At 46.8% G+C, this 14,917-nt stretch overlaps 1 protein-coding gene across 2 annotated transcripts in view; it reads right to left on the reverse strand.

Annotated features, from left to right (window-relative positions):
* Positions 1–1,586: 1,586 nt before the first annotated feature.
* Positions 1,587–14,917, reverse strand: part of LOC109553440 (ubiquitin-conjugating enzyme E2 E2) — a 374,262-nt gene continuing 360,931 nt past the window's right edge. For both annotated transcript variants that reach the window (XM_070781549.1, XM_070781550.1), the window contains one exon: positions 1,587–2,354. In XM_070781549.1, the coding sequence (XP_070637650.1) occupies positions 2,257–2,354 (98 nt within the window). In that variant the 3' untranslated portion in view covers positions 1,587–2,256. The remainder of the gene's footprint in view (positions 2,355–14,917) is intronic.

Here is a 14,917-nt window from a genome sequence, read left to right on the forward strand (position 1 = left end):
GTAATTTCTGTCTCCTAAAAAATACATATTTTTAAATGATCTAAAGTACAGACAGACAGGAGATGTAGATGTAGTATACTGGAGAGACCATCAAAATGTGTATTCCATGCAGCTGATGCTTTAAGAGAAGAAAGGCAAACTGAATTTAAATACTGTCTATAAAAGTCACTATTAATATCATGAGACTGGTTTAATCAGTTAAAAGTAACAAAAATCCGTTTAATAAAATTTCATGTGAAAATGAATTTAATGCTTTTAGGGTTGAATTTTTTCACCTAAAGCAATAAAGTCAACATAAAAACCTTATGGTGAGAAAGACTGCAGGCAATAAAACGGTCTGGGTAATTTTTTAAAAATGTCTTGTATTATATTAATTAAGTTTGTATTATTTTAAGTAGAGAAATGTTAAACACACAGTTATCTGATTCTTTTCACACCGTCTATGGTGGTCTGTAACAGGCAGGGACAGGCTACAACTTGTGGGCCAAATCTGGCTACCAACTGCTCTGGTCAATAAAGCTTTATTGGAACACAGCCGTGCCCATTCATACACGCTGTCTGTGGTTATGCTCGCTAGACTTGAAAAGCTCGCTAGACTTGAAAAAACAGAAACTGTATGGTGTTCTGTAAGCTGAAAACTGTATTTAAATACAATGGATGGTAAAATGGTTATTAAAATATCCTTGAGTACACTGATTTCAAAGTGTCATTTACAGTGTTTAAACATCATTTTCTTTAGGATTTCTTTCCAACTGCTAAAAAGCAACAGAAAGTACACCTTCTGAATCAGATGTTTAAGATGTTTCTGATAAAGTTACTAAAATTGAAGTTCAGAAATATTAACATTTAGAGGTAAAAACCTTACACTTGTAAATCCTACTGTTTAACAGTAACGAAGTTCCTTAAATGAGACTGAGCTGTAAGGTGGGCTTGTAACTGTAATTAGCTGAAGCAGGAGTTTCCAACAGGCCTTGTCAACACAAAGAAACCTGAATATTAATAAGCACGGCAGTGTGGTTTTCAAGCCACACCACACACGTTTCCTCTGCCTCCTGTAGCTGCAAACTTAAAAAAGCCTGAAGGTCAAAGCCAGACAAACCTTGTCACTGAACGTGCTGACCACGGCTGATACAAGTTGAGTTTGCCTTTTCCGCTAAAACTATAGAGGAAAAACAAACTCCAAACCAAGGGCAATCACTGTAACCATCTTAAGACGAAAAAGAAGGGAGAAATAAAGTCAAAAGTGGTTTAACCCAATGATCAGCCCAGCCCTCAATTTCACTAGAAGCCTATTTTTGGAGTCACATATTTGAACTGTTGCGTCAAGAAGGTGGTAACAGAAAAGATGTCCGTACAAAAGTGACGTCCAGCCAATACGCAAAACAAGAGTGATCTGAGACAACCATAAAATCGTCAGGCCACTGACAGCTGGGGAACCTCCTCAGCTGGCAACTCAACTGCAAAGGGACCTCCCAGGTTTGAGATGAAAAAACACACTTGAACCTGTAATTGAATTAGGCAAGCCTCACTGCGCGGAGCGCTGTGTCGGTCACCAGGATACAAAGCAAATGCCGGGTTATCAGAAGTGCATTTATCAGCCACAGTGATTTATTGAGCGCTTTAATAATCCAAGTGTACATCAACTGATCCACAGTCAAAAGCGCCAGGTCCCTAAGAAATGTACAAGCACTTGCAGTAAATCAAAATACATATTATTTTGTTCAATCCAGCAGCCTTCGGTGTGGGGACAGAAGGCTAGTGATAAACAGAGTCTTCAGTAATGCACAGTGATTGTGATTGAAGCGTTTGTACAAAATCTGGTTCCCAGTAGCATGCACCCACCGATAAAGACTTCAGTACAAAAAACTTAATCCTAAGCGCTACATGGAAGTAGAAACGAGATAGAATTCTGAATTCGTGTCTTCCTGAAGATCACAGAAAAGGAAGAAGGGTCAAAAGAAAATGGACAGTAAGGAACAAAACCACACAGGAATACAAAGCTTGGTAAGAAAGCTCTTATTATTACAGATCCCACATTGTTCGCACTGAAAACCAAAGTTCCCATCCACGTGGAGGGGGGGATTAAAAAAAAAGACCAGATCTTTCAAGTTAATGGAAATTAAAAAGGGAATAAAACAGGAAGGGGTGGGAGCAAAGGAACAGGAGTGGGGCTGGATGACGCTCCATCGCAAGACGGTTCCAAAGGTAACAAGCCTGCGGGCAGCGCGGGCGGCCCGCGCGGAGCTGCCGCCGGCGCTATGTGGCGTACCGCTTGGTCCACTGTCTGGCCATCCGGTCGTGCTCCGCCCTGTTGGTCATGTACTGTGTGGCGATGCTGCCGACCAGCGGGTCAGCTGCAAAGGAAGCAGAGGCAGGTCAGTCGGGCCAGCGCTCGGCCCCCCGGAGCCGGGGACACGGGGTGTCGGGGCGCGGGCGGAAAAGCTGGAGGCTGCGTGCCGCCCGCCCGGGACCGCATCGCTGCAGCCCTGCCGCCTCGTCACGGTCCGGACAAGGCTCCCCGGGCCCCAGCAGGCAGACACCTGCCGCCGTCCCCCCTGGTTTTCAGGGAGCATTTCCTTCCCCGAGAAGATGCGAGTGGGCGGAGCCTGGTCTCCACCCTGATTACTGCTGGGGTTGGGGGCAGCAGCAAGTGAGTGAGTGGGTGACACAGTGTCTCTGTATTTGGGAATTACCAAGCCGGGTGTGTGTGTGTGTTTGAGTTGCTCAGCCATGTCCCACTCTGCAGCCTCATGGACTGTAACCCACCAGGTCCTCTGTCCATGGGATTCTCCAGACAAGAACACTGAAATGTGTTGCCATTTCTTCCTCCAGCAGATCTTCCTGACCCAGGGATCGAACCTGCATGAGCAGGTGGATTCTTTAAGGCCTGAGCCACCAGGGAAGCCCTTATCAAAGTCATAGGGTTCTCTGTTACAAAAGTAGTGAGGATGTTACTCACAGCTGACAACTCACTGACTTAACCACGTCCTCAAACTTGAACATACTGGAGCTGCCACGGGAGGAAGCTCAGCCTAAGGAGGGGGGCTCCAGGCCTGGAGCTGGAGCCCCCTTCTCCCTGCAGGCTCCCGGGACACTCCTCCACTCAGACAGGATCCAGGGCTAATGAAGACCATTCAGAGCAACTGAAAAAACGTCCTTTAGGTTTCTGGAGATCCCAGAAGGCACTGGTTTCCCTCCACTCTTTCATTTCCCTTCGAATTTTAGTTCCTGTACTTTTGGTGTTGAGAATTTGTGTGTATTAGAGCAAGTGGATAAGAAAGCACCAAAAGAGAAAAAAATGAGCAAAAGTTGGTAATAAATAAAAAAAAAATAAGCAAAGAAGATGGCAGGGTGCCTGCGGTCTGATAACCTTGTAACCTGAGGAAAATCCTGAGTAAGACTTTCAATGTCACAGCTTCTCAATAATCAGAGTGTAAGGGAAGCACCACCTTTTCAGAATCTGCGGAGGCTGACGATAACAGCCTCTGAAAGTCCTCCCAACAAACCCCTGCTTTTTAAAAACATTTTGTTACAGATCTAACATTACTAATACACCATTTTTAGGGGGCTGTTTTTCCCTTGGGGCCTCACCTAGTGAGTTGTGGGGTGTTAGTTCCCCGACCAGGGACTGAACCCGTGTCCCCTGCAACAGAAGCACAGTCCCAAGCACTGGGCCGCCAGGGAGCCCCAAGACTGCTTCAGCTTTCACGAACTTCCCTTAAGCTTGCTTGGGTTTGCCCTAAGCTTGTTAAGTTTCTTACACTGACTCGTTATCACGGGTCTGTTACAAACGTCTTGCCTCTCCGCCTGCTCTTTGTGACTCTGGACTTTCACCTGCCCAAAGGGTGAAACTTGTCACCTCAACCAGCCCAGCCAGGGTTCAAGATGACTCAGACCAGCAGTACCAAATGTAGACACAAATATCTGGGATTGGCAAGATATCTTCTTAAAAAATACTGTCTTTCAGTTCAGACTAAAGTAATGACTTTATATTAGAGTCTAAAAAGGGCCAAAGAGAGGTGTGAGTCCCATTTCTGTACCTTTGAAACAAATCATCCAGTTCCAGTTTCGGGAAGGCAAAGAACTTGGGCGCCCTGGACAGAGCTCAGGTCTACACCAGTCAAGTCGGCTGTTTGGTTAAATACACCCAACATGAGAGAGGTGCAAAAGGGCCATCTGAGCTTCCTCACTTAACCGGTCACGGTAAAGGACTGGCTTAAGTCAGAAGAATGAGCAGTGATTTTAATGTTCTAATGCACGGAGGGTGGGCTAACGGGGAACAAGAGTCCGCTGTTCCTTCACAAAGGGAGAGGCAGACAGGTGAAGGACGAGGAACAGGAAGCTCAGGGGTGAGGAAGAGCATTCAGACTATTTCAGCAGGGGCCGAGGAGGAAGAAACCTCACTCACACTGTGCAGACTTCTTTTTGTATATGCTTAAATAATTAGCAGTAAATTCCTTTCAGAGTTCCTTTCACCTTTTCGAGCTCAGTTTTTAAAACAGAAATATTTTTCCATCTGCAAAATTATACATACTAAATATAAAAATAATAATTTACAAAGCCACCTCACACAACACATAAGACAGAAAGTTGTAAGTGAAAACTGGCTGCAAATTCACTGAAAGAAGCACTGTTAACACGCTGACTTCCGTCTTCCAGACTTCTCTTCCAAACATACAAGGAAAAAAAAAAAGGTCAGTCTGCTTTTGCAACCTTTAAAAAAACTCATTATATGGTGAATAACTTTCTGTTTCAGGAATTACATCCTACCTCATCATTTTTATTTTTTTAAATTCAAGTGTAACTGACATGTCAATATTACTATGTTAGGTTCAGGTGTACAACATAGTAATTTAGTATTTTTATAGATTAGACTCCATACAAAGTTATTATATTCCCTGTGCATCATCTTATTTATTTACTTTTTGTAAACTTTTAAAAGGCATTAATTAATTGATTCCTTTTAGTTTTGGCTTCGCTGGGTCTTCACTGATTTCTCTAGCTGCAGAGAGCAGCAGCGTGCAGGCTTCGCACTGAGGTGGCTCCTCTTGTTGCTGAGCGCAGGTTCTAGCACTGGGCTCAGTAGTTACGCCCCCAGGCTCTAGAGCACAGGCTCAGGGGTTGTGGTGGCGGGTTTAGCTGCTCAGCAGCATGTGGATCCACCCAGACCAGGGATTGAACCTGTGTGTCTCCTCTATTGGCAGGCTGATTCTTAACCACTGAGCCACCAGGGAAGTCCGCAACATTTAAAATATTAATCTGAATTAAAAATCAATTTCCTGTTTAGAGATATATGGGTTCTTTCTACTTTTTTTTTTTTTTGCTTAATAAACAATGCTGTGAAGAATATTATTGTGTGTGCATCTTTGTAAATTTATGCAAATCTTAAAAGTATTAATGAAGGAATAAAAGTATAAAATGAAATTTTAAAATCATGTGTTATCAAACAGTTCAATGCTAAAATATTTTGCTGAACAGAAGACAGTTAAGACTACAAGTAACCAAATGAAACTAGGCAATAAATGTGTGTCCATGACAACTGCAGTGCATTTGGAGGAATCAGATACTCCTTGTACAGTATATTTATAATCATGACCTGAGGGAAGATTGACTCTTGCTGTAAGGTTTCATATTTCATGGACAGAGCTACACCAGGGATGAAATAACAGTCTCCAAACATAAATTACTCAACCTTGTTTCTCTATCAATTCCTTTTTACAACAGAAGGAAAATTTCCCCATCATTTTGGCTTCTAGACTGCTACTGCTTTCCCAAGTCTCTATCAATCTCTGAGATGATCACCTGTCAGTCTTCCTCTTTACTAAAGAAAACCCACAAAGTTCATCCATGAATGAGTAAAGTGAAATTTAAGTCTCCTGCATCGTCTGCTCTCTTTCATTCACCATTTGTCTGAATTTCTGAGAAGAGGAGTGTGTTCACACTTGGCTCGGCTCACAGCACAGGGTGAGGTGATGGTAAGCACTCGATTCTCCTAGCTGGCAGGGTGTTGTGTATGAGCGGGTCCCCGTACAGGATTCACGGTGTGGTCAACGGAAAAGCACGGGGGTGGGGGCAGGGAGCGCTTCTCCGCCATCCAGTTTAGGGACCGGATCCTAACCCGCGGCACCTCGCCTGTGTGTAAAAATCAGCCATCGCTTTTTTTGCTGGCACAATGGAAGCAATGAAACAGTACCTGAGTGGAGGCTTAAGTCAGCAAATCCCTCGTGATGGGAGCCCCACTTCTTTTTGCTCCTTCTCTACTTCCTGGGCTCACCTCCGCGTCCCCGCAGGGCCAGGCGCAGAGGGCGGCTCAGTGAAAGCTGGGGGCGCCTAAGGGGGCTGAGCGCGCCAACCCAGCCCTTTCCGGGGACTGCGATTCTGGAAGGGAGAGGCTCAGGGAACCCCTGGGACCCTGTCTGAAGGCCCCCCTCTGCGAGGAACCCCGGACACCGGGAGGCTTCACAGCCCGTCCAGGAGAGCGGGGAGACGCGGGTGCCGACTGCAGGAGGCGGCCTCCCGCTGGCTCGGCGGACTGAACCCGCTTACCAACTCGGGGGACGTGGCTTGCTTGACTCCTGGTCTGGGAAGGTCGAACATGCCCTGGAACAAGGAAGCCCGAGGGCCACAACCGCCGGGCCGGGCTCCGGAGCCGGAGCCGGAGCCGGAGCCGGAGCCTCCGGGCCCACGAGCTGCAGCCGCCGAAGCGCGCACCCAGAACCCGTGGGCCACGCCAGAGAGGCCACCGCGGGGGAGCCCCGCGCAGCACGGCTGGAGTCACCTGCACTCGCGCAACTAGAGAAACCCCGCAACGGCCACGAGGACCAGCACCACCAAAAGTAAACTTATACACACCTGGAAGAACAAAGCGGGCGGGAGGCAGCTGACCGCGAGCAGTGGAGGACGGGCGGCCGGCTGAGCCGCAGAGGGGTTCTACCCGCAAGGCCCCAAATCATTCTCTCCTGGATGGTAGGTGGTACAGGAGAAACCACGCGAAAAAGTTTTTTTGACTTTCTTTCCTTAAGAAAACATGTATGTCCTTAAAGAAACAAAGAAAAGCAGCCCAGGATAAGGGAAAAGGGGGTGGGCTCTGGGTCGAGGCTGCCTGCCTCTGTATCTGGGCTCCACCCATAGCAGCATCAGGTCAGAGAAGGGACTTGGTGCCTTGGTTTCCTCAACTGCAAGACGAAGGCAATGGCAGGAGCTGCCCCACAGCTGTTATAAGAAGCCAATGGACTGAAACATTGTCAGGCACATACAAAATTTCTATTGTTTTCAAAATAAGGACAGCAAATGAATATCCATGTGCATCTTTTAAAAAATATAAATAGGATTATTCTTGAAGACACTCTTCAGATAAAATCCAAAGTCCTTGGCATGTAATTACTGTTGTTGTTTTACTCACTAAGTCATGTCCAACTCCCTTGTGACCCCACGGATTATAGCCCACCAGGCTCCTCTGTCCATGGGATTTCATGTGATTATTAGAGAAATGCCAATCAAAACTGCAGTGAGGTACCACCTCACACCAGCCAGAATAGCCACTGTTGAAAGAACCTACAAACAATAAATGCTGGAGTGGCCCAGTGTTGGGACTCGACGCTTTCACTGACCATGGGTCTGGGTCCAATCCCTGGTGGGAGAACTAAGATTCCACATTCAGCACAGTGCGGTGTGGAATAATGAACGTGCTGGAGAGGGGGTGGAGACAAGGGAGCCCTCCTGCACTGCTGGTGGGAATTTAAATGGTGCGGAGGCTCCTCAAAAAACTAAAAATAGAGCTACCACGTGATCCAGCAGTCTCACTCCTGGGACGAAACTATAATTCCAAAAGATCCATGCACCCCAATGTTTATAGCAGCAATACTCAGAAAACTCAGGACATGGAAACAACCCAGATGTCCACTGAATAAAGAAGATGTGGCACATATATATAGTGGGATACTACTTAGTGAGGCAAAAGAATGAAATGTTGCAATCTGCAGCAACATGATGGGCATGAACGGGATTACGTTTAGTGAAATAAGTCAGAGAGAGACAAATACTGTGTGATATCCCTTACACATGGAATCTGAAATATGACACAATGAACTTAATAACAAAACTGACTCACAGATACCAAGAACAGACCTATGGTTGCCCAGGGGGAGGGGGAGGGGGAAGGATGGGGTGGGAGGCTGGGGTCAGCAGACGCAAAGTCCTGCAGAGAGAATGCACACAGAACAAGGTCCTTCTGTGCAGCACAGGGAGCCACATTCCATGTCCTGTGCCAAACCACAGAGGAAAAGAAGATGAGAAAGAATGTGCACACATAACTGAGGCGCTGCTATACTGCAGACATTAACAGAACACTGCACGTCAACTATACTTCAATAAAACAAATTACAAACCCAACCCAAACCAGCAAGGCCCTTAGCACGGCTCCTGAGAACGTCATGATCTAGACTAATCTTTCTGGCCTCCCCATCCCATGCTGTAACCCGCAATCAGCGGACTCGCAGCTTCTCCAATAGGCCCCGCTCGCTCATGGCTCTCTGCACTTTGCTTCTCTGACTTCCTCTGTCTGGTGGGCTTCTGTGAACGTCTCAAATTTTAGCTCAGACAGAGCCTGCTCAGGGATGTGTCTAGGGGCTTCGTAGCAGACGTCTGTGCCCCATTTCTGTCTGGTCCGTCCATACCTCTATCACTGCACTGAGAATACCACTTTTCAGTTGCTTGTTTGGCAAAGATCCACAATTCCCACTGGAGGGCAACCCACGCATTTGCTCCAGACAACTGTCACTGCTGAGGCCCTACTATGTTCCAGGTCCTAGGGAGGTTGCTAAGCAGACTGCTGCCCTCATGGGACCCTGCCCCGTTCCTCTGTCTCCGCTTCTCGCTTGTTAACACCGTGTCTCTGCGAGGATGTATGAATGGATAGAGGACAAGGAAAGAACACACAAAAATAACAGCCAGAAAGAGCAGTGACTCCGTGAGGCAGGTGTCCCCTTTGTCACACTGGCCTTATGTGCTGGCTCATCACAGAACGTTCTTCTCCACACATGGTTAGCAAGTCAGGAAAGGGGCCCTGGAGGACAGTCCAGCAGCTTTGCTTTCATCTTCTTCCTGGCTGTTTTGGTTTTAGTATGCAGTCATTTATTTTCCCTGGACTGGGTCTTCATCGCTGCTCGGGGGTGTCTCTAGTTGCTGCGAGCAGGGGCTGCCCTTCGTGGCCGTGCGTGGGCTCTGGAGCGCAGGCTCAGCTTAGCTGCTCCACGGCACATGGCCTCTTCCCAGACTAGGGATTGAACCCGTGTCCCCTCCATTGGCAGATGGATTCTTTACCACTGAGCCACCAGGGAAGCCCTGGTGGTTGTTTTCTTAAACTTTATTATTGAAATTTGTGGTTTGTGCTTTGCCATTTCTTGGATTCTTGCAGGCTACAAACTGCTGCTCCTCCAGCTGTTCCATGATCCCCAGGATGAACATTTATTCCTTCAGCTACTACTCACCAAGTCACTGGAGCCTTTCTGTAGGTCAGCATTACAATGAGGTCTAGCTCATTTTTGTGTCTTTCAGGGGACTTTTCTTCCATGGTTTGGTCTAGCCTGGATTTATTTAAATCTTTTATGAAATTAAAAAGTAACATGCTCATTTTAATATATTCAAGAAATAAAGAAACACATATGATGTAAAGCACACTCTCTTCTTCCCTTCACTTCCCCTCCATCTCTGTATCTTTCCCATCTCAAGGTGACCACTGTTAACAGTTGGATGCTCATTGCTCTAGACTTTTTTCTTTACTTATATTTAAACCCAGTGGGAATCACATGATTCTGCAGCTTGCATTCTCCTCTGGGCCAATACACAAGTTGTGTTTCTCTGATAGCACAAAGAGATTGAGCTGATTATTTTTAGTACCTACAGGGTATTCCTTGCATAGTTATTCAGCATTTATTTTTCTATCCCCTCCTGATGCACACTGAGACTAGGTTTGGTTTTTCACTATCAGGACTTTTACTATCTTGTACACATATTTTGAGCACACATTGGAGTCATTCTGGAGGGTGGGTTCTTCTAGGTGACAACATTGGAGAGGAGAGTACAGATTTTGAACTTTTGGTGAATACTACCAAAAGGTCCTTCAAAGAAGGGTGTACAGTCTACTCTGTTTCTGGATATTCTCACCAACACTGCATTACCAATCTTTAATATATATATATATATATTTTTTTTTGTCAAGGTAACAAACAAAAATCCCGTCACGGTTGCGCCTTGCTCTGATCTGATAGCTACTGAGGTTTTAACATGCTCTCATGTTTGCTCACCATTTCCATTTCTTCTCCTGTGATGTGCTTCTTCATGTTTTTTGTCCATTTTTTCTTTACTGATGTGAAGGCATATTTTATATATTATAAATATTAAGCATGCACTTAAGGTCAGCTTTGGCTTCAGTATTCAAAAGTCAAAACTGCTTTAGTTTTTGGAAGATTAAACCGACAAATGCCTCTTTGATGTTATTTTGAGATTTGCTGAACTTGTGGAGATCAAAGATCAGGTTGCTATCATACTTAGTAAACAAAACCATCATTTGGGCTTATTGCTAATATCTGAATACTGGTAATTAGAATACTGGTAAGCATGATGAATGTAACTTGGGACTGAAAATCTTTTTCAGTCAAAGACAAACCATGTGACATATAAGGAAAAGACCTGGAATTCTCTTCACATGTCCTCAGTACAAATGTTCCCAGTGAGATGGATGAGCAGTGATCTACGGAAAAGTCTCCTGGCACAGCAGACGCTGCACGATGGTGCCCGGCAGACTCCGCCACCGGGAGCAAAGGCTTGGCAACAACTGGTGGCTGCCGGCAGAGGAAGCCGCGCGTCCAGGGACTGTGGGAAGCAGGAAGTGAAGCAAGCAATAAGAAATACAAGTGCAAAAATCTTCTGGGGGCTTCTCAAATATTCAGGGGACACTGGCTTTAGACATGCTGCGCACGGCTTCAGTTTGTGGGGGGACTTCAAAGACACTTCACGGTGATCACCGTCAGCCAGATCTTTAGGTCTCTACCTTTGTGCTACTGTTAGAGAAAAAGGAAACTGCACCAATCTGATAGCAAAAGCCCCACTAACAGTAATCACACTGGAATAGACAGAAGAAGAAATCCATCCTTTTCGTCAGGCGAAAACATCGAAATCTTGTACACGTGCAGAAGAGTCGCCTAGAAGATGGTAGTGCCAAGAAATGACACAGTGACGTCGTTATGACAAACTTTAAAAACATATCCAATTTTCTATGGATTAAAACAAAAATTTCTTTTGGCCACGTCACGAGGCTTGTGGGATCATAGTTTCCTGACACGGGCCTCCAGCAGGGGAAGCACGGAGCCCTAACCATCCGACCGCTGGGGAATCCCCTCCAATTTTCAATAATAATACTGTAAGATTACTTAGATTCTTAAGATAAAATTTCATATTTATTCTTCTTTTTCAGAAGATCATTATATGGGGGGAACGTTCACCCTTGGCTTAAGCTGTTCATTGATTTTTTTAACATTGGTTATTTAGCATTCAGCCAAAATAAGTTCAGCCCACCTCTAAGGGAAATATTGTTTATCTATTACATGTGGAGGAAATACTTTCTCCAAAGCGTCTGTCCTCTAACCCGGTGCACAGTGTCTCTTGTCACACAAGGGTAAAGTCCTTCAGTACTTAAATAAGTCAGTCTTTCTTAAATATTTTTTAGAGTGATATCATGCGTACTAGCAGGCTTTCTCCACTCACTCCAGTATTCTAGAATATTCTCCTGTATTTACAGATAGTAGCTGTTTGTGTAATGCTGGTTTTATCACACACACGATTCCCATAAGTGTCCGGGCCTGCTTCTGTGCTCAATATTCCTTCATCCAATTAATCTGCCTCTTGCTTTATTTATTCCTGTTTTCCTTGTTACACTTTAATGGTATGCTTGATACCTGGCAGGATAACTTCCTAGCCTTCCTCATTTCTTTCCTTCACTTGCGTTTCATTTGGAGAACTATAATCTTGAGGTTAAGACTTGGAGCAATTAAAGCTATTTCCCCTGGGGGTACAGGAATTTTTCAGGTCTCTTTGAAGAATGTTATCAAGATTTAGGGCTATCTGAATTCCTCAGGGTCTACTAATTAAGCATCAAGTGAGTAGGGCAAAGTTAAAGTTTTCATACTTTAGAATGTGGGAAAACCAGACTATTAATTACAGGCCTAACTCAGACCAGAAGGTTGTTAAGATCCTTGGAAAGATACATAGATACATATATATATATTTAAAGAATATATATTTGTTGCTGCTGTTTACTTGCCAAGTCATGTCAGACTCTTTTGTGACCCCGTGGACTGTAGCCCGCCAGGCTCCTCTGCCCATGGGATTTTCCAGGCAAGAATACTGGAGTGGGTTGCCATTCCCTCTCCAGGGGATCTTCCCGACCCAGGCATTGAACTTGCATCTCTTGCACTGGCAGGCAGATTTTTTTACCACGGAGCCCCCAGGGAAGCCCATCTATCTGTCTACATATATGTATCTATAGATATGTATGTGCATATATCTGTATCATGTGTGTGGTGGGGCGGGGTTCATAAAATAATTTAGGGAGAAAATCATCATGGCTATGATTTGAACCAAGTGGTGGCTGCGATCCAACTAGATTTGACTTTGAGAATGCCACACAAAGCGTCATACAAGTCTAGCAAGATGTGTCATTACCCCAAAATTAGTACCCAGTGATCCTAAAAGAGGATCCAAGGGCCCCAGCTCCTAGAGGGACATGTGTCTTCACAGGACGTGCTCAGGGAAGACGAGCGGGCTCTGCAGGGCCCAGAAGTCTACCAGACAGTGCAGGAGAGAAGGAGGGGGTCTGCGGGAGGAGGAGGGGGTCTGCGGGAGGAGGAGGGGGTCTGCAAGAGAGGAGAGAAGGGGGTCTGCGGGAGGAGGAGGGGGTCTGCAGGAGGAGAGAAGGGGGTCTGCGGGAGAGGAGGAGGGGGTCTGCGGGAGAGGAGGAGGGGGTCTGCGGGAGGAGGAGGGGGTCTGCAGGAGGAGAGAAGGGGGTCTGTGGGAGAAGAAGGGGGTCTGTGGGAGAGGAGGAGAGGGTCTGCGGGAGAGGAGGAGGGGGTCTGCGGGAGGAGAAGGGGGCCTGCAGGAGAGGAGGGGGTCTGGGGGCACGCGACGCTAACCTGCCGGGAGTGCAGTGCAGGGTGCGGAGGTCAGCACCCCTGTGTCCCCTCCTCCCACCACCAAACTGGAAGAAGAAGGCTTTTTCCTCTTGAAGCCACTGCAATAGGGAAGAACAAATCCGACTCCATACTATATCTGTTCTTTTACTTTAACCTTTGTATTATTCTATTGCTTGTGTTTGAGTTAGGAATGTTGCGCAGAGCCTGAGGCAGAGCCCCTTCTCAAGGCTCTGACCTTGAAGGGTAACACTTCCATTCACACAGGGATAAAAGGCTACATTCATGACAGAGAATATCATCTGTCATGTGGGAGGTTTGTAGGGACACGGGACCTCACCGATGTGGACAGCTGCAAGAGCCAAGGACTCTGATACCAAGAAGTCTGCAACAATCAGCCCTGCGCCTCCCTCCCCTGGCCTTTGATACTTTGCTGAACCGCTTCTGGGAGCTCGGGGTCTGGGGGCATGAGCCACAGCTCCCCCGCATGGCCCTGCAGTAGATCTGTCTCTGCTGCAAACTCCGGTGTTTGCTGTTCGGTGTGTCTGACCCTCTCTCTCTGTCGGGCGCGTGAGCTTGTGCTCGGTACCACCATCGAGGAAGGTGCCGCCAGTGAAGCCGGGCGCCCGTGAGCAGGAGGCTCTGAAGCGCCGTCCCCGGCTGGGGGTTTACGTCGGCCGGCGGGTGTGAGGAGCACCCCCCGGAGCGCCGAGGTGGAGGTCTCCAGCATCCCTGCATCTGATCAGGGGTGTGCCCCCAGGAGAGGGGCCCAGAGCCCAGAGGCTTTTCGGAGGATGCTTTGTGGGAGGGCGGTGGGATTCTGGAGCCGGCTGGCCAGCCAGTGTTTAAATTTTTAGAAAATGAAACAGCCATTCTCAAAAATTAAGTGATATAAAGTTGCAATTAAATGACTTATCAGGGTAATCAATACTTAAAACTCATCATTTCTTAATTCTTTTACCGTTATCATTATTGGCCCCCAGAGTGTTTTCACAAGTCCCCTCCATCTGTCTGGCGGAAGAACAAGGCACGCTGCCGTGCGCCTTGCCCCCGTGAGGCACGCGGCAAGGCTAACAGGTGGGGCTCCGACACCTTCTTTGTCTAACTTTGGCCTTAGTTCCTAACTTAAAATATCACCCAACATCCATGTTAGAACTACTCTCTTTTGTCAGTTACAGCTGCAAAAACCAGGGACTCCCAGGTGGTACATTGGTGAAGAATTCACCTGCCAATGCAGGAGAGTAAGAGATGAGGCTTTGATCGATCCCTGGGTTGGGAAGATCCCCTGGAGAAGGAAATGGCCACCCACTCCCGTGTTCTTGCCTGGAGAATTCCAAAGACAGTGAAGCCTGGCGGGCTACAGTCCAGGGGTTGCAAAAGACCCCGGTCGCGACTGAGCACACACGCACGCTGTAAAAATCCCCAGAGGCCTTTGGCTACATGCGATTTGCACTAAAGAGTACTGTATTTTTTACTATCTGCGAATTGCGTCCACTTCACATTAGTGAGTGTATAATAAACAGGTATGTACTCAAGCATGTGACATCACTCCACTTCTGCCCCCCACCATTTTAAAAAGTCCCCAGTGCCCGTGGGGAAGGGCTTGGCCGGGGAAGCTGGGCTAGGGCAGCCAGTTTTCACACCAGGTGCCTGGAAACTGAGGCCTTCCACAACCCACAAGAAGCAGCATTTTGACATGTGTCATCCGAAGGTATGGACGGCAGGAGGCTGCT

This window comes from Bos indicus, chromosome 27, assembly GCF_029378745.1.
Source record: "Bos indicus isolate NIAB-ARS_2022 breed Sahiwal x Tharparkar chromosome 27, NIAB-ARS_B.indTharparkar_mat_pri_1.0, whole genome shotgun sequence".
NCBI lineage: Eukaryota > Metazoa > Chordata > Mammalia > Artiodactyla > Bovidae > Bos > Bos indicus.